Source organism: Callionymus lyra, chromosome 7 (assembly GCF_982586985.1).
Source record: "Callionymus lyra chromosome 7, fCalLyr1.hap1.1, whole genome shotgun sequence".
Classification (NCBI taxonomy): Eukaryota; Metazoa; Chordata; class Actinopteri; order Syngnathiformes; family Callionymidae; genus Callionymus; species Callionymus lyra.
This window is the reverse complement of record NC_141824.1, coordinates 1,117,692-1,136,357: the sequence shown is the minus strand read 5'-3', so window position 1 is coordinate 1,136,357 and position 18,666 is coordinate 1,117,692. Positions and strand designations below refer to the sequence as shown.

The following is an 18,666-nucleotide window of genomic DNA, read 5'->3' as shown; positions in this document are numbered from 1 at the left end:
TTATTAGAAACTAAACCTGACTCTGGATCTGGACTTGAAGGATTCGACGAGACTCGGGTCTCAGGATGAAGCAGGTTTTGATTGACGGAGGCGTCGAGCGTTAAATTGATTCTTTGTTTGTGAAGATTCTTCTGCTCTGATGTTCCTGCGGATTATTAAGAAGCTGCTGATCTCATGGAAGCATAGTCTCTTGTGTCGACTCTTAGATCCTTCATGTTTTACTCATGTTTTATCCATGTTTTACTCATGTTTTACTCATGTTTTATCCATGTTTTACTCATGTTTTACTCATGTTTTATCCATGTTTTACTCATGTTTTACTCATGTTTTATCCATGTTTTACTCATGTTTTATCCATGTTTTACTCATGTTTTATCCATGTTTTACTCATGTTTTCTTCATGTTTTACTCATGTTTTATCCATGTTTTACTCATGTTTTCTTCATGTTTTACTCATGTTTTATCCATGTTTTACTCATGTTTTCTTCATGTTTTACTCATGTTTTATCCATGTTTTACTCATGTTTTACTCACGTTTTATCCATGTTTTACTCATGTTTTCTTCATGTTTTACTCATGTTTTATCCATGTTTTACTCATGTTTTATCCATGTTTTACTCATGTTTTCTTCATGTTTTACTCATGTTTTATCCATGTTTTACTCATGTTTTCTTCATGTTTTACTCATGTTTTATCAATGTTTTACTCATGTTTTACTCGTGTTTTATCCATGTTTTACTCATGTTTTCTTCATGTTTTACTCATGTTTTATCCATGTTTTACTCATGTTTTCTTCATGTTTTACTCATGTTTTCTTCATGTTTTACTCATGTTTTATCCATGTTTTACTCATGTTTTCTTCATGTTTTACTCATGTTTTATCCATGTTTTACTCATGTTTTACTCATGTTTTATCCATGTTTTACTCATGTTTTCTTCATGTTTTACTCATGTTTTATCCATGTTTTACTCATGTTTTCTTCATGTTTTCTTCATGTTTTCTTCATGTTTTACTCATGTTTTCTTCATGTTTTACTCATGTTTTCTTCATGTTTTACTCATGTTTTCTTCATGTTTTACTCATGTTTTCTTCATGTTTTACTCATGTTTTACTCATGTTTTCTTCATGTTTTACTCATGTTTTCTTCATGTTTTCTTCATGTTTTCTTCATGTTTTACTCATGTTTTACTCATGTTTTCTTCATGTTTTCTTCATGTTTTCTTCATGTTTTACTCATGTTTTACTCATGTTTTCTTCATGTTTTCTTCATGTTTTCTTCATGTTTTACTCATGTTTTCTTTATGTTTTCTTCATGTTTTCTTCATGTTTTCTTCATGTTTTACTCATGTTTTCTTCATGTTTTCTTCATGTTTTCTTCATGTTTTACTCATGTTTTCTTCATGTTTTCTTCATGTTTTCTTCATGTTTTCTTCATGTTTTACTCATGTTTTACTCATGTTTTCTTCATGTTTTCTTCATGTTTTACTCATGTTTTCTTTATGTTTTCTTCATGTTTTCTTCATGTTTTCTTCATGTTTTACTCATGTTTTCTTCATGTTTTCTTCATGTTTTCTTCATGTTTTACTCATGTTTTCTTCATGTTTTCTTCATGTTTTCTTCATGTTTTCTTCATGTTGCTTCATAATCAAGGACTCGTTGAAAACAAAGCAGCAGCAAAGACGTGAAAAGTTCAAACTAAGATCATTTGTTTCATGTTAATATTCATCGAGAATAAATACGTCTGTTGCTAAAACGTTGAGGCCAGAAGGTTGAAGGTTGAAGGTTGAAGGTTGAAGGTTGAAGGTTGAAGGTTGAAGTCCAGACAGAGGAACACCAGACCTGAAGGTCACACGATTCCTTTCTTTTGTGCGAGTGAATCGTTCTCATGAAAAAGCAAAGAAAACCGAGAAAGTGTTGATGAAAATGAAGGAGGTTTGATTGATGGCTGTCATGTGTTGATGGTTTTGATCTGAAACGACCTTGAACGCCACAGCAGCTCCCTCAGCACCGATGCATTCTTCAATGGACTCCAGAATCCAGATGGTCATGGAAAACACCTGCATGTATTTATGTTCATTATCTCACTCACAACATTTCTTGAAATGAATTCATAACATTTTAGTTTGTCTTGCAACAGAACATATGTATTATAGAATAACTAGTATAACTAGTATAACTAGTATAACTAGTATAACTATTGAGAATGTAATACATTGAATTACATTAGTTTTAATGTTTATAAAAGTAAACAGAGGTTCGACTGCAGGTTTGTGGCTCTGAAGAAGTAAATGTTGAAACAATCGTGTAAAAGTAGTTTGTTTTGTTGTGTCTCATGAAACAAACATGGAGGATCATCCGTCGACGTTAATGGATCAAATCCATTTATTTCTCTGAACGTTCTGTCTTTCTTGTTGTTCCTCAAACATCTTCTTCTCTTCATCACGTTCAAGTGTTCGTTCTCTTCAGCAGATTCTCTGATCAGCATCAACTGCTGATTGACGCTCGATTGGCTGTAATTACTGCTAATTGTCACGTTGTTGCTTCAAAGCTTCACTCCAACGACCAGCATCTACTGTAACCATGGCAACCACCGTCACCACAGAAGTCTGTCCATGAAACTCTAACGTTTAACGTTTAATGTTCGTTCAATTCTGACTTTGACCTTGTTTTATGCATTCTATTATTATTCTGATTATTATTAGTTTCTACTTTTGTTTTCTATTTCTAACCACCTTTGATTCTAACGCGTTTGTTCTTCTAGTTGACTTTTATTATTATTATTATTATTATGTAATATTATATATTATTATCGACACTATTTTAACAATAACTTTAGTTTGACTCACGTGTTCACTTGTATTCAAATGAAAGTTTATTATCATTAAAAAAAATGACCTTAAATGACCGGTTTTTTTTTAATCTCCTTTTTTTAATTCTATCTTTTTTTTTTATTATTGATTTATTAAAGCGACCTTTGAATTTTTTTTTAAATTAAATACAATTATTCTAAACGAAAATATATGTTGGACTGAAGCGCTTTATTTACTAAAGCATTTATTAATTTTTTTTTTTATTCAATATTAAACGTTTATTGATTATTGATTCTGATCGAAGACGCTTTTAATCCTCGGTATCGTGAACGCAAATGCGCGTTCCCGCTCCGTGCCCGCCTCGTGGGCGCGCGCAGGCGTGGAGTCCGGGGCGGGGTCGAGCGGAAGAGACGCGCAGGAAGGCGAACACGTCACAGCAGGAACCAGAACCAGTGCGATGTTCGATGGTTCGTTCGCACCGCGGTCCATGTGTCTCTGTGCCCGCGACGGTGTCGTTTCCTCGGTTCGGTTCGCGGGCCTGACGGTGTCGCTGACGGTGTCGCTGACTTCCGGTCCACGGACGGAACCGAGCCGGTTCTGCTGACGACAACACAGAAACTCTTTGTCTCCGAGCGTCGGTTCCGCAGGAGTCGAACCCGCAGAGGTTCTGGTTCCTCAGTCCGGGGTTCGGGCCGACGATGGTCCAGATGCAGGACTAGCCTCGTCCCTCCTTCTTCCTGGATCCTGGCTCGGAACCGCCGCTCGGGCGCTGTCCTGGCCGGGTGTGTCGCCGGAACCTCCGCCGGTCCAGTCGAGCCCGAACATGGCGGGGAACCTGAAGAAAGGAGGTCTGATCGGGCTGATGAAGGACGCCTTCCAGCCGCACCACCACCTGCACCCGCACCCGCAGCCCGGGGCCGTGGACAAGAAGACGGTGGAGAAGTGCTGGAAGCTCATGGACAAGGTTCGGTTCCGTTGGGCTAACCTGTTAAAGTTAACCTGTTAAAGTTAACCTGTTAAAGTTAACCTGTTAACCTGTTAAAGTTAGCCTGTTAGCCTGTTAGCCACCTGCTGTGTTGTTGCTAGCGTTAGCTCGTCAGCTGTTAGCATGTTAGCTTGTTAGCATGTTAGCATGTTAGCTTGTTAGCATGTTAGCTCAACATTCGTGAAACTGTTGTTGAGACGCTCGAGTTTCACGTCCAGTTGAAAGAACTTGTGACGTTTAAAGTCGTTTCGTTGAGGCACGAGCTCGTTGCTTCTGACCCTGGACTCCTGGATCCACAGCTTTGCTTCTAAATGACTCTTTTGTTTTCTCTTCCTCTTCTGTGCGCGTGCGCGTGCGCGTCAGGCCTCGAACCGTTTGATGAAGAATCTCTTGAGTGAAACGAGACAATGTTTACCTGAGTCCAGGTGAAGCGTCACGTGACTCAACAGGAGAGCAACACTAGAACTTTAGTGTCTTTAAACCTTAACGACTTTAACTATTGTTGACACTTTGACTAGAGATGAAGTTTTAAACATGTCTATAAATCTATTTTAATGTAGACATTAGTTTGTTGTTGTTTTCTTGTGAGGTTTTATTGTCTCAGAAACTATTGTTGTGCGTTGATCTAAACTTGTGTTAATATTGTTGTGCGTTGATCTAAACTTGTGTTAATATTGTTGTGTGTTGATCTAAACTTGTGTTAATATTGTTGTGGTTGATCTTAACTTGTGTTAATATTGTTGTGCGTTGATCTAAACTTGTGTTAATATTGTTGTGCGTTGATCTAAACTTGTGTTAATATTGTTGTGCGTTGATCTAAACTTGTGTTAATATTGTTGTGCGTTGATCTAAACTTGTGTTAATATTGTTGTGCGTTGATCTAAACTTGTGTTAATATTGTTGTGGTTGATCTAAACTTGTGTTAATATTGTTGTGCGTTGATCTAAACTTGTGTTAATATTGTTGTGCGTTGATCTAAACTTGTGTTAATATTGTTGTGCGTTGATCTAAACTTGTGTTAATATTGTTGTGCGTTGATCTAAACTTGTGTTAATATTGTTGTGGTTGATCTAAACTTGTGTTAATATTGTTGTGCGTTGATCTAAACTTGTGTTAATATTGTTGTGCGTTGATCTTAACTTATACATATTGTCGAGTCGATGACAACAAACTTTCTTTCTTACACACAATACTGATGTTACGACTCGCTCGGGTTGAAACAAACTATGAACAGTCACTGGATCGAGGATAAGAAAGAAGTTGAAAGAAAGTGAAGGTGGAAGAAAGTTGAGAAGAAAAATTTTTCTTCCTCAATTACACTCTTTTCTTATTTGTGTCGTTGAAGCGTCATTTGCTTCTTTACTTCCTGTGTGAAAACATCTGACGCGTTCACAGAAGTAACTTTTGTGTTTACTTGTAACTGGTGAGAAGAAATATTGTCGTGTGCAGTTGATTCAAGGATCTGAGCCTAAACTGAGTTTTATTCTCATTTACATGACGATCTTGACATGATTGTGTTCGAACCACGTCTGTTGTTTATATGAATCACAAGATATCAGAAGAAACGTTGAAGATATCAGAAGAAATGTTGAAGATATCAGAAGAAACGTTGAAGATATCAGAAGAAACGATGAAGATATCAGAAGAAACGTTGAAGATATCAGAAGAAACGTTGAAGATATCAGAAGAAACGATGAAGATATCAGAAGAAACGTTGAAGATATCAGAAGAAACGTTGAAGATATCAGAAGAAACGTTGAAGATATCAGAAGAAACGGTGAAGATATCAGAAGAAACGTTGAAGATATCAGAAGAAACGTTGAAGATATCAGAAGAAACGTTGAAGATATTAGAAGAAACGATGAAGATATCAGAAGAAACGATGAAGATATTAGAAGAACCGTTGAAGATATCAGAAGAAACGATGAAGATATCAGAAGAAACGATGAAGATATCAGAAGAAACGATGAAGATATCAGAAGAAACGTTGAAGATATTAGAAGAACCGTTGAAGATATTAGAAGAACCGTTGAAGATATCAGAAGAAAAGTTGAAGATATCAGAAGAAACGTTGAAGATATCAGAAGAAACGTTGAAGATATCAGAAGAAACGTTGAAGATATTAGAAGAACCGTTGAAGATATCAGAAGAAAAGTTGAAGATATCAGAAGAAACGTTGAAGATATCAGAAGAAACGTTGAAGATATCAGAAGAAACGATGAAGATATCAGAAGAAACGATGAAGATATTAGAAGAACCGTTGAAGATATCAGAAGAAACGATGAAGATATCAGAAGAACCGTTGAAGATATTAGAAGAACCGTTGAAGATATCAGAAGAAAAGTTGAAGATATCAGAAGAAACGTTGAAGATATCAGAAGAACCGTTGAAGATATCAGAAGAAAAGTTGAAGATATCAGAAGAAACGTTGAAGATATTAGAAGAACCGTTGAAGATATCAGAAGAAACGTTGAAGATATTAGAAGAACTGTTGAAGATATCAGAAGAAAAGTTGAAGATTTTAGAAGAAACGTTGAAGATATCAGAAGAAACGTTGAATATTATAGAAGAAACGTTGAAGATATTAGAAGAAACGTTGAAGATATCAGAAGAAACGTTGAAGATATCAGAAGAAACGTTGAAGATATTAGAAGAAACGTTGAAGAAGAAACGTTGAAGATATCAGAAGAAACGTTGAAGATATCAGAAGAAACGTTGAAGATATCAGAAGAAACGTTGAAGATATCAGAAGAAACGTTGAAGATATCAGAAGAAACGTTGAAGATATCAGAAGAAACGATGAAGATATCAGAAGAAACGTTGAAGATATTAGAAGAAACGTTGAAGATATCAGAAGAAACGTTGAAGATATCAGAAGAAACGTTGAAGATATCAGAAGAAACGTTGAAGATATCAGAAGAAACGTTATCAGAAGAAACGTTGAAGATATCAGAAGAAACGTTGAAGATATCAGAAGAAACGTTATCAGAAGAAACGATGAAGATATCAGAAGAAACGTTGAAGATATCAGAAGAAACGATGAAGATATCAGAAGAAACGATGAAGATATCAGAAGAAACGATGAAGATATCAGAAGAAACGTTGAAGATATCAGAAGAAACGATGAAGATATCAGAAGAAACGTTGAAGATATCAGAAGAAACGTTGAAGATATCAGAAGAAACGATGAAGATATCAGAAGAAACGTTGAAGATATCAGAAGAAACGTTGAAGATATCAGAAGAAACGATGAAGATATCAGAAGAAACGATGAAGATATCAGAAGAAACGTTGAAGATATCAGAAGAAACGTTGAAGATATCAGAAGAAACGATGAAGATATCAGAAGAAACGTTGAAGATATCAGAAGAAACGTTGAAGATATCAGAAGAAACGATGAAGATATCAGAAGAAACGATGAAGATATCAGAAGAAACGTTGAAGATATCAGAAGAAACGTTGAAGATATCAGAAGAAACGATGAAGATATCAGAAGAAACGTTGAAGATATCAGAAGAAACGTTGAAGATATCAGAAGAAACGATGAAGATATTAATATAATACATGGAATCAATGGTCAGAAGTTGTTCTCGTGACGCGACTTAATCAATACTTTTGTTGCTCCTTCATGAAAACGAACGAGTCGATCAAACTCAACTTTTACTTTAAAGTCCAGTTGAACAAAAACAGCTGAAAAAGGAAGCAGATAAAAAACATTTGAAGATCAAATAACTCGTCGTTTGGATTTAAATCTTTACAAGAAAAGCACAAACTAAACAATATTTGTGGAAACATTTCTAGTCTTTAAAGTTCAAATGCATGAAAGTGATGAAGGTCTTCAGAGTTTCTACGTCATGATCCACGAAGATCTCGTGTGTTTCATGGTCAACGAAGCTGGAGAACATTATAAAGGTTCAGTCGCTGATTCATCAGGAAGATTCTCCAGAAAAGTCAACAAAACTGTCCATTTGTAACTATTTACTGAAAATAACATTGACCCTGAAAATACAATCTGAAGGGAAGAAGATGTAACTTCAAGATGTTTCGATTCCTTTTCCTGTTCGAGTCAATCGTGACTCGCTGACGTGTCGTTGTCATGACGACTCAAGTGTTTTCACTGAAGATATGAATCAGGAACATAATGACTGTTGATTCTTGAGAGTCTAGACTCGTGTCCTTTAGAGTCTGTTCCTAATGTTTCAATGAAGTCACTGACGTCCGTGAACATGTTCCATGTGTGCTTCTGGTTTCATGTGGTCCTTGAGTTCATAACAGGATCTTTGGATCAGATGTTTAAAGTGTCATTAAAGTCGCGGTGATCTCGTTACCACTGTTGTCGTCCTGCATGACCAGAGACGTGATGTTCTCCTGGTCACTGCTGTTGTCCAGGAGCTGGTGTAGAGACGTGATGATCTCCTGGTCACTGCTGTTGTCCAGGAGCTGGTGTAGAGACGTGTGATGATCTCCTGGTCACTGCTGTCCAGGAGCTGGTGTAGAGACGTGATGATCTCCTGGTCACTGCTGTTGTCCAGGAGCTGGTGTAGAGACGTGATGATCTCCTGGTCACTGCTGTTGTCCAGGAGCTGGTGTAGAGACGTGTGATGATCTCCTGGTCACTGCTGTTGTCCAGGAGCTGGTGTAGAGACGTGTGATGATCTCCTGGTCACTGTTGTCCAGGAGCTGGTGTAGAGACGTGATGATCTCCTGGTCACTGCTGTTGTCCAGGAGCTGGTGTAGAGACGTGTGATGATCTCCTGGTCACTGCTGTTGTCCAGGAGCTGGTGTAGAGACGTGATGATCTCCTGGTCACTGCTGTTGTCCAGGAGCTGGTGTAGAGACGTGTGATGATCTCCTGGTCACTGCTGTTGTCCAGGAGCTGGTGTAGAGACGTGTGATGATCTCCTGGTCACTGTTGTTGTCCAGGAGCTGGTGTAGAGACGTGATGATCTCCTGGTCACTGCTGTTGTCCAGGAGCTGGTGTAGAGACGTGTCATGATCTCCTGGTCACTGTTGTCCAGGAGCTGGTGTAGAGACGTGATGATCTCCTGGTCACCGCTGTTGTCCAGGAGCTGGTGTAGAGACGTGTGATGATCTCCTGGTCACTGTTGTCCAGGAGCTGGTGTAGAGACGTGATGATCTCCTGGTCACTGCTGTTGTCCAGGAGCTGGTGTAGAGACGTGTGATGACCTCCTGGTCACTGCTGTTGTCCAGGAGCTGGTGTAGAGACGTGTGATGATCTCCTGGTCACTGTTGTCCAGGAGCTGGTGTAGAGACGTGTGATGATCTCCTGGTCACTGTTGTCCAGGAGCTGGTGTAGAGACGTGTGATGATCTCCTGGTCACTGCTGTTGTCCAGGAGCTGGTGTAGAGACGTGATGATCTCCTGGTCACTGCTGTTGTCCAGGAGCTGGTGTAGAGACGTGTGATGTTCTCCTGGTCACTGTTGTCCAGGAGCTGGTGTAGAGACGTGATGATCTCCTGGTCACTGTTGTCCAGGAGCTGGTGTAGAGAAGTGTGATGACCTCCTGGTCACTGTTATCCAGGAGCTGGTGTAGAGACGTGATGATCTCCTGGTCACTGTTGTCCAGGAGCTGGTGTAGAGACGTGATGATCTCCTGGTCACTGTTGTCCAGGAGCTGGTGTAGAGAAGTGTGATGACCTCCTGGTCACTGTTATCCAGGAGCTGGTGTAGAGACGTGTGATGACCTCCTGGTCACTGTTATCCAGGAGCTGGTGTAGAGACGTGTGATGACCTCCTGGTCACTGTTATCCAGGAGCTGGTGTAGAGACGTGTGATGATCTCCTGGTCACTGTTGTTGTCCAGGAGCTGGTGTTGAAGGTTGTGTTTGAAACGTGACTTCATGTCAGATACTTAAGAATATAACGATGTATTATCAAACCTCGTAAAAGATCCGACCAGACTTTTAACATTTCTGATCAACACTGATCTGTTGCTAGAGATGAGTGTGTTTTGTGTTTTTAAATGAAAGAACATCATGTGTAAAGAAACGCGTGAGATGTTCTGAACTAAAGCAGGTGAAGAACAAAGATGTCACTTCCATGCAGACATAGACGCATGTTTGTGGTTTTCAAAAGTAACTGCTCTATTCGTCATGTTCTTCCTCCTCACTTATCTTCTCGTGCAGGTGGTGCGTCTGTGCCAGAACCCGAAGCTGGCTCTGAAGAACAGTCCGCCCTACATCCTGGACCTGCTGCCCGACACCTACCAGCACCTGCGCACCATCCTGGCCCGGTACGAAGGCAAGATGGAGTCTCTGGGCGAGAACGAGTACTTCCGCGTCTTCATGGAGAACCTGACCAAGAAGACCAAGCAGACCATCAGCTTGTTCAAGGAAGGCAAGGAACGCATGTATGAGGAGAACTCACAGCCCAGGTGAGAAGATCATTGTGGTGTTGATGGTTCATCGTTTGTTCGCCATTATCTTCAATTCAACTTATTGAGGTTGAATCAGAACAATGTTGTGTTTGATTTAACAATTGTTAGTTTTCATGTGTCAACGTTTCACATCACACGTCATAACTATAAGAGTGTGTTGTTGTATCATGATGGAAGGATACCATGTATAGAGATAGTGTAGTAACAAGTATATATGTGTAGTATTGTCCAGTACTTGACTCTGGTGTTGTGATAGTGTAGTAACAAGTATATATGTGTAGTATTGTCCAGTACTTGACTCTGGTGTTGTGATAGTGTAGTAACAAGTATATATGTGTAGTATTGTCCAGTACTTGACTCTGGTGTTGTGATAGTGTAGTAACAAGTATATATGTGTAGTATTGTCCAGTACTTGACTCTGGTGTTGTGATAGTGTAGTAACAAGTATATATGTGTAGTATTGTCCAGTACTTGACTCTGGTGTTGTGATAGTGTAGTAACAAGTATATATGTGTAGTATTGTCCAGTACTTGACTCTGGTGTTGTGATAGTGTAGTAACAAGTATATATGTGTAGTATTGTCCAGTACTTGACTCTGGTGTTGTGATAGTGTAGTAACAAGTATATATGTGTAGTATTGTCCAGTACTTGACTCTGGTGTTGTGATAGTGTAGTAACAAGTATATATGTGTAGTATTGTCCAGTACTTGACTCTGGTGTTGTGATAGTGTAGTAACAAGTATATATGTGTAGTATTATCAGTACTTGACTCTGGTGTTGTGATAGTGTAGTAACAAGTATATATGTGTAGTATTATCAGTACTTGACTCTGGTGTTGTGATAGTGTAGTAACAAGTATATATGTGTAGTATTATCAGTACTTGACTCTGGTTTTGTGATAGTGTAGTAACAAGTATATATGTGTAGTATTATCACTACTTGACTCTGGTTTTGTGATAGTGTAGTAACAAGTATATATGTGTAGTATTATCAGTACTTGACTCTGGTGTTGTGATAGTGTAGTAACAAGTATATATGTGTAGTATTGTCCAGTACTTGACTCTGGTGTTGTGATAGTGTAGTAACAAGTATATATGTGTAGTATTGTCCAGTACTTGACTCTGGTGTTGTGATAGTGTAGTAACAAGTATATATGTGTAGTATTGTCCAGTACTTGACTCTGGTGTTGTGATAGTGTAGTAACAAGTATATATGTGTAGTATTGTCCAGTACTTGACTCTGGTGTTGTGATAGTGTAGTAACAAGTATATATGTGTAGTATTGTCCAGTACTTGACTCTGGTGTTGTGATAGTGTAGTAACAAGTATATATGTGTAGTATTGTCCAGTACTTGACTCTGGTGTTGTGATAGTGTAGTAACAAGTATACATGTGTAGTATTGTCCAGTACTTGACTCTGGTGTTGTAGTATTTACAGACCACATGACTCTTGATGAAGTCGTAACTACTTTCTTTTGTTTTGAAACCAAAATATGTCCAAACATCAGCTTCAAGGGCTGCTGGACTCACTGTATCCTCTCGTCCTCAGTCATCATTCTTCCTTTAGCTGTGGAGGACGTTACGACTCCTGCCATCTAGAGGCCGGAAGTTTACTTACCACAAATGCTGTAAATATTAACCGGTAATTGTAAGAAATTGAATTTTTTATTTTAAACTCACTTAATTGAACTACATTAAAACTGTAAAAAAAAAATATGTTAACATAGAAAATATGATTTTCAAGCCAAAAAGTTTATTTTAATATCGGACTCTGCTGTGGAATATCAAAACAATGTCATGTAGAATAATATCGCATCTAAATATGTCACCAGTCATAACTGAAGTGAACGTTCAGGAGTTATTTGTTATTTCTCTGGCTGCTCATTGGTCGACAGTGAGTTGCTTCCGTCACTTCACTTCCTGCTTCACATTTCTCTCTGAATATATATTGAACGAGTGACAAAAAAACACTTTGACCCGAGAGGAAGTATCGACCTCAGACATTCATCAGCGTGAGAAGTGTTTGTTAATTCTGTCCACACATGTATTTAGAACAAACACACACATGTATTTAGAACAAACACACACATGTATTTAGAACAAACACACACATGTATTTAGAACAAACACACACATGTATTTAGAACAAACACACACATGTATTTAGAACAAACACACGTGTATTTAGAACAAACACACACATGTATTTAGAACAAACACACACATGTATTTAGAACAAACACACACATGTATTTAAAACAAACACACACATGTATTTAAAACAAACACACACATGTATTTAAAACAAACACACACACGTATTTAGAACAAACACACACATGTATTTAGAACAAACACACACACGTATTTAGAACAAACACACATGTATTCAGAACAAACACACACATGTATTCAGAACAAACACACACATGTATTCAGAACAAACACACACATGTATTTAGAACAAACACACACATGTATTTAGAACAAACACACACGTATTTAGAACAAACACACACGTATTTAGAACAAACACACACATGTATTTAAAACAAACACACACATGTATTCAGAACAAACACACACATGTATTCAGAACAAACACACACATGTATTCAGAACAAACACACACATGTATTCAGAACAAACACAGAAAGTGAAAACTAACAAAAAATAACAATATAAAAAAGAAAGAAATGACAACAAAGACGCAACTAAAGTATTTTAATCTGCTGTCGACCACATTATTTCTTCTCATCCCAGAAGAAGCTTCTCTTGAACATCTTGTTAACATGAGGTAATGACGGGCGGTGTCTCCCAAAGATGTGTATATTGGTGACACACACACACACACACACACACACACACACACACACACACACACACAAGGTTTAACAGATGCTGCTGACACAGGCTGGTCATTGTTTCTGTGTTGGTTTACACTTGGGCAGCGTTTGTGTCGAGGGACCTTGCAGTGGCTTCACATCGTGTTGTGGCGGAAAGTAGAAAATGTTGAGTTGAAAAAGGAGTCGTCAACGCACAAGACTTAATTATTTACACTAACAGGCCATATTCACTTCCTCCCTGTTTGCTTCGCTCACTTCCTGTTGCCTCTCACAGCGAGAGCCAGACGAGATGTTGGCACGAGCTCTTGACCTCAAGAGGAAGAAGATCTTTGTGTTGTGTGTTCCAGAGAACCTGCTCTCTTGTGGCTCTGGGTCACACATCCAACACCTTCTTTCTGAAGGACTTTTGAGATGGTGGTTCAGTCCGGATGGTGGATCTGCTCCGGGTGGAGGTGTGCGTTGTGTAAACAGATGATCCCTCAGAGATACAGTCGATCGGCCTGTTCACAGAAAAAGCCCCTGAACAGGAAACTGCTTTGACCTCTGGATGAGACTCTGACTCATGGTCTTCCTGCCGGAGCTGCCATTACATCCTGACCCGCGCCGATAGATCCTGGACACAGGAAGTGGTGGGCTTAAGAGCTGCTGGACATCAGGAGAACCTTGGGACGGCAGCAGATGATGTGATGGACAGAGACGTCCTTGTGTTTGTCTCGACACACCTTCTACGTTTTTATCAACACGAAGTGCTTCATAATCCGTCTCCGTAGATTAGTTTCATATCTTCTCACTCGCTCATGGATTTGATTATGAGCATCTTTTTATTATTATGTGAAACATTCTTCAGGTTGTTGTGTTGAACGATGAGACGACTTTTATCTTATTAACTCTAAACTACTTTCAAATACCTCGTTTTTTATGAACTTTGAAGGCTTCAGTCGTCGAGCCTCAAACTATATTGTTGACCTTCACCCTGTGATCAATGAAGGTTTTCTTCTTCTTAATGCGTCACATTGTGTTTGTTACGTTTCATTGTGTTGCTGATGACGAAACATAGTTGAAGTTTGTGCAGGTGAAGTGATGTCACTGCATCAGGTGTGTTCAGGTTTGGACCCGTCTTAGGTTCTTCAGTCGTCCTGGAGGTCCTGGCAGTGAAGCTGCTGTTAAAGAGCAGTATATGTATTATAACATCAATAATATAGAACTAAAAATGATTTAACTGAATGATTATTGGATGCAATGATTTAGTGAATGTAAATATGATCTTATTTATTAAATGAATGTTAAAGCTGCTAACTTGACCTACAATAGTGTCTTCTTGTGACCTTGGCTCCGGGTAAAACCATATCCTTCTGCATTTCCGTCTCCAACAAAGCAAACACAGCCGTGTGAGGATCAGCTTCTTGTGACGGACTCTCTCTCTGTCGGGTCTGACCCTGGCTGGCTGGGCCGTGGCGTATTAACACAGCGCTGTGGCTAGTTGTTGCTACTTTATCACACAGAGCAGGAAACAGGAAGGGAGCAGCCAGCTGCAGGGTCAGAGGTCAATCTATAGCACGAGGGGGATGGTGAACAAGAAAGCAGTGTTTCAAGAAGCTCTGACTGATGCCGAGGATCATCTGGATGTGTGGACCACATGCCTCGCTGCTGCAGGAAACCATCAGACATGACTGGTCACCATTATTGGCTGATTCATCTCAAAATATATCATCTCACGTGTCGACGACTTTCATCCTGTTGCTCATCGTTCGAGGGAATGTGTCTCAGTCTGGCTCGAGTCAGACAAGATGGTTTTAATTAAACCTGACGACCTTCATCCATCTCTTCAGAAGAGACGAATAATGTGCATCACAGCTCGTGTTTTCTTGTGTCTGTTGAGAGAATCCATCCTGATCCTGGTCCAGAGGATCTTCTCTTGTACCTTTGAACCTCTGGGACCTTTTCCATCCATGACTGAAGTGTGAATGCAGTTGCCTGCTCAGCTTTGAGGAGATCTTTTCTTTTCCTTCAGAGAGTTTGACTCGCTCCTAGAGCGATATCTTTTCCAGGCCAGTCTTTCTGATCCTGAGGCACATGTTTGAGATGTTTCAAGAAAGAACATTAGTTGTCAACACGGCAGAGATGAACGGATCAAATCCAACTATTATACGGGATTAACCTCAAACTTGACAATCTTTTGTTTCTGTGATGGAATTGAAAAGGTTAAAGTAAAACGTGTTAACTAGACACTGACCTTCCTTTGCTTCATTCGATAGAACATCTTTTAAAAACAAGTTAATGAGGACTTTCTTTGTTTTGCGACTAATCAAAAAAACATTTTTTTTAGGAACCGACCTCTTTGGAGCATTTTTCAGTTTGTATAGATGCAATAATAACAGTGTTGTATAAAGTACTAGTCGTTTTGATCGTTTCTATTCCTGATAAATGTCTTTTCTGGAGAAAGAAGCAACAAACCTGGGTCTTGAAGGAACTGAAATCAAATAAAGTAAAAAGACTTTCTAAAGACCATGAAATGATAGTAAGCGTCTCTTGAAGAGTTCCTGGTGAATTATAGATTCAATCAAATGACTTTGTAAAGAAAAGTTTAAAAGCTCGGGAACCTAAGTAGCTTCATAAATATTTCATCTTCTCAGATGGTCGTGAGGAACGACTGCAGCTCCAGAGACCGAGAGGCTGAACCAGAGGCTTTGAAAGAGAAGATTAGTTCCTGGACTTCAGAGAAGAGGTCCTGCTCAGATTAGAGTTGAAAGGAGAAGCTACTGTCATCTGTGAGGAGCTGGCAGAGGAAGAGAGGATCTTCTGAGGTGGACCCCCTGCGGAGACAACCTGATGGTTGAAGATTCATTAATGTATCTACTAGATAACATGTGCTGGTTCAGGAAGTGAGTTTTCAAGGATCAAATACTAGTATTTATTGAAACTAAATGTTTATATTTCCATTGATACTTGATCACTGTTCAGCCTCTTTATAATTTACATGTTGCTCGTCCGTGTTAAAGTGACGTAAAGTGAGGAGAGAAGGTTGAACCAGGACTTCACGTCGAGTTCCTGTTAACATGGAACGTCATGCGTCCGTCTTACGTCCGTCTTACGTCAGTCTTACGTCCGTCTTACATTTAACTTATGGTTCAAACAATGATGTCCGTCTTACATTTAACTTATGGTTCAAACAATGATGTCCGTCTTACATTTAACTTATGGTTCAAACAATGATGTCCGTCTTACATTTAACTTATGGTTCAAACAATGATGTCCGTCTTACATTTAACTTATGGTTCAAACAATGATGTCCGTCTTGGCAGATCATTCACTTCTTTTTTCCCGCTGACATTTCTTTATCGCGCTGAAGCATCATTTAGAGAAACGAGGCACATTTTAACTCCCCGATTGCTTTCCATCTTCATTGGCCGTCACGTCGCTCCATCTCCTGGAGGCATGAGAGCTTCAGCGAGGGCAGCTGCAGTGAAGACCAGCTTTCATCGGCGCCTCTTCCATGCATTTCAATGGGTGGACCTCGGCGCCGACACAGTCTCCCTCTGTGCCGCCTCATCAATCACGCCTCTCTCAGCGTAGACGCCGCTGATGCCTTCAGACAACGTGACACATGCTTTTGTCTTCTGGTGAAAACTAGATCTTCTGACTTAAGTTCACTTTGATCTGCAGCATTGACAGCATCTCTCAGCAGTGAAGTGTTACTGTTGGTGGTTATATACACCTGATGTTCCTCACCTGGTGATTATATACACATGATGTTCCTCACCTGGTGATTATATACACATGATGTTCCTCACCTGGTGATTATATACACATGATGTTCCTCACCTGGTGATTATATACACATGATGTTCCTCACCTGGTGATTATATACACATGATGTTCCTCACCTTGTGATTATATACACCTGATGTTCCTCACCTTGTGGTTATATACACATGATGTTCCTCACCTTGTGGTTGTATACACCTGATGTTCCTCACCTGGTGGTTATATACACCTGATGTTCCTCACCTGGTGGCTATATACACCTGATGTTCCTCACCTGGTGGTTATATACACCTGATGTTCCTCACCTGGTGGTTATATACACCTGATGTTCCTCACCTGGTGGCTATATACACCTGATGTTCCTCACCTGGTGGTTATATACACCTGATGTTCCTCACCTGGTGGTTATATACACCTGATGTTCCTCACCTGGTGGTTATCTACACCTGATGTTCCTCACCTGGTGGTTATATACACCTGATGTTCCTCACCTGGTGGTTATATACACCTGATGTTCCTCACCTGGTGGTTATATACACCTGATGTTCCTCACCTTGTGGTTATATACACCTGATGTTCCTCACCTGGTGGTTATATACACCTGATGTTCCTCACCTGGTGGCTATATACACCTGATGTTCCTCACCTGGTGGCTATATACACCTGATGTTCCTCACCTGGTGATTATATACACATGCTGTTCCTCACCTGGTGGCTATATACACCTGATGTTCCTCACCTGGTGGTTATATACACCTGATGTTCCTCACCTGGTGGCTATATACACCTGATGTTCCTCACCTGGTGATTATATACACCTGATGTTCCTCACCTGGTGGTTATATACACCTGATGTTCCTCACCTAGTGGTTATATACACCTGATGTTCCTCACCTATTGGTTATATACACCTGATGTTCCTCACCTGGTGATTATATACACATGATGTTCCTCACCTGGTGATTATATACACATGATGTTCCTCACCTGGTGGCTATATACACCTGATGTTCCTCACCTGGTGGCTATATACACCTGATGTTCCTCACCTGGTGGTTATATACACATTATATTCCTCACCTGGTGATTATATACACATGATGTTCCTCACCTGGTGATTATATACACCTGCTATTCCTCACCTGGTGGTTATATACACCTGATATTCCTCACCTGGTGATTATATACACATGATGTTCCTCACCTGGTGGTTATATACACATGATGTTCCTCACCTGGTGATTATATACACTTGATATTCCTCACCTGGTGGTTATATACACCTGATGTTCCTCACCTGGTGATTATATACACCTGATGTTCCTCACCTGGTTATTATATACACATGATGTTCCTCACCTGGTGGTTATATACACCTGATGTTCCTCACCTTGTGGTTATATACACCTGATGTTCCTCACCTGGTGATTATATACACCTGATGTTCCTCACCTGGTGGTTATATACACCTGATGTTCCTCACCTTGTGGTTATATACACATGATGTTCCTCACCTGGTGGTTATATACACCTGATGTTCCTCACCTGGTGATTATATACACCTGATGTTCCTCACCTGGTGATTATATACACCTGATGTTCCTCACCTGGTGGTTATATACACCTGATGTTCCTCACCTTGTGGTTATATACACATGATGTTCCTCACCTGGTGGTTATATACACCTGATGTTCCTCACCTGGTGATTATATACACCTGATGTTCCTCACCTGGTGATTATATACACCTGATGTTCCTCACCTGGTGATTATATACACCTGATGTTCCTCACCTGGTTATTATATACACATGATGTTCCTCACCTGGTGGTTATATACACCTGATGTTCCTCACCTGGTGATT

At 39.6% G+C, this 18,666-nt stretch overlaps 1 protein-coding gene across 6 annotated transcripts in view; it reads left to right on the top strand.

The window, feature by feature from the left end:
• The first annotated feature begins 3,219 nt into the window (after positions 1-3,219).
• cbl (Cbl proto-oncogene) overlaps positions 3,220-18,666 on the top strand; it is a 28,745-nt gene continuing 13,298 nt past the window's right edge. For 4 of the 6 annotated variants that reach the window (XM_087795615.1, XM_087795614.1, XM_087795613.1 and 1 more), the window contains exons 1-2: positions 3,220-3,775; positions 9,942-10,189. In XM_087795615.1, coding sequence (XP_087651741.1) covers positions 3,635-3,775; positions 9,942-10,189 — 389 coding nt within the window. In that variant the 5' untranslated portion in view covers positions 3,220-3,634. The remainder of the gene's footprint in view (positions 3,776-9,941; positions 10,190-18,666) is intronic. The other 2 variants (XM_087795616.1, XM_087795618.1) reach the window with 1 other exon arrangement.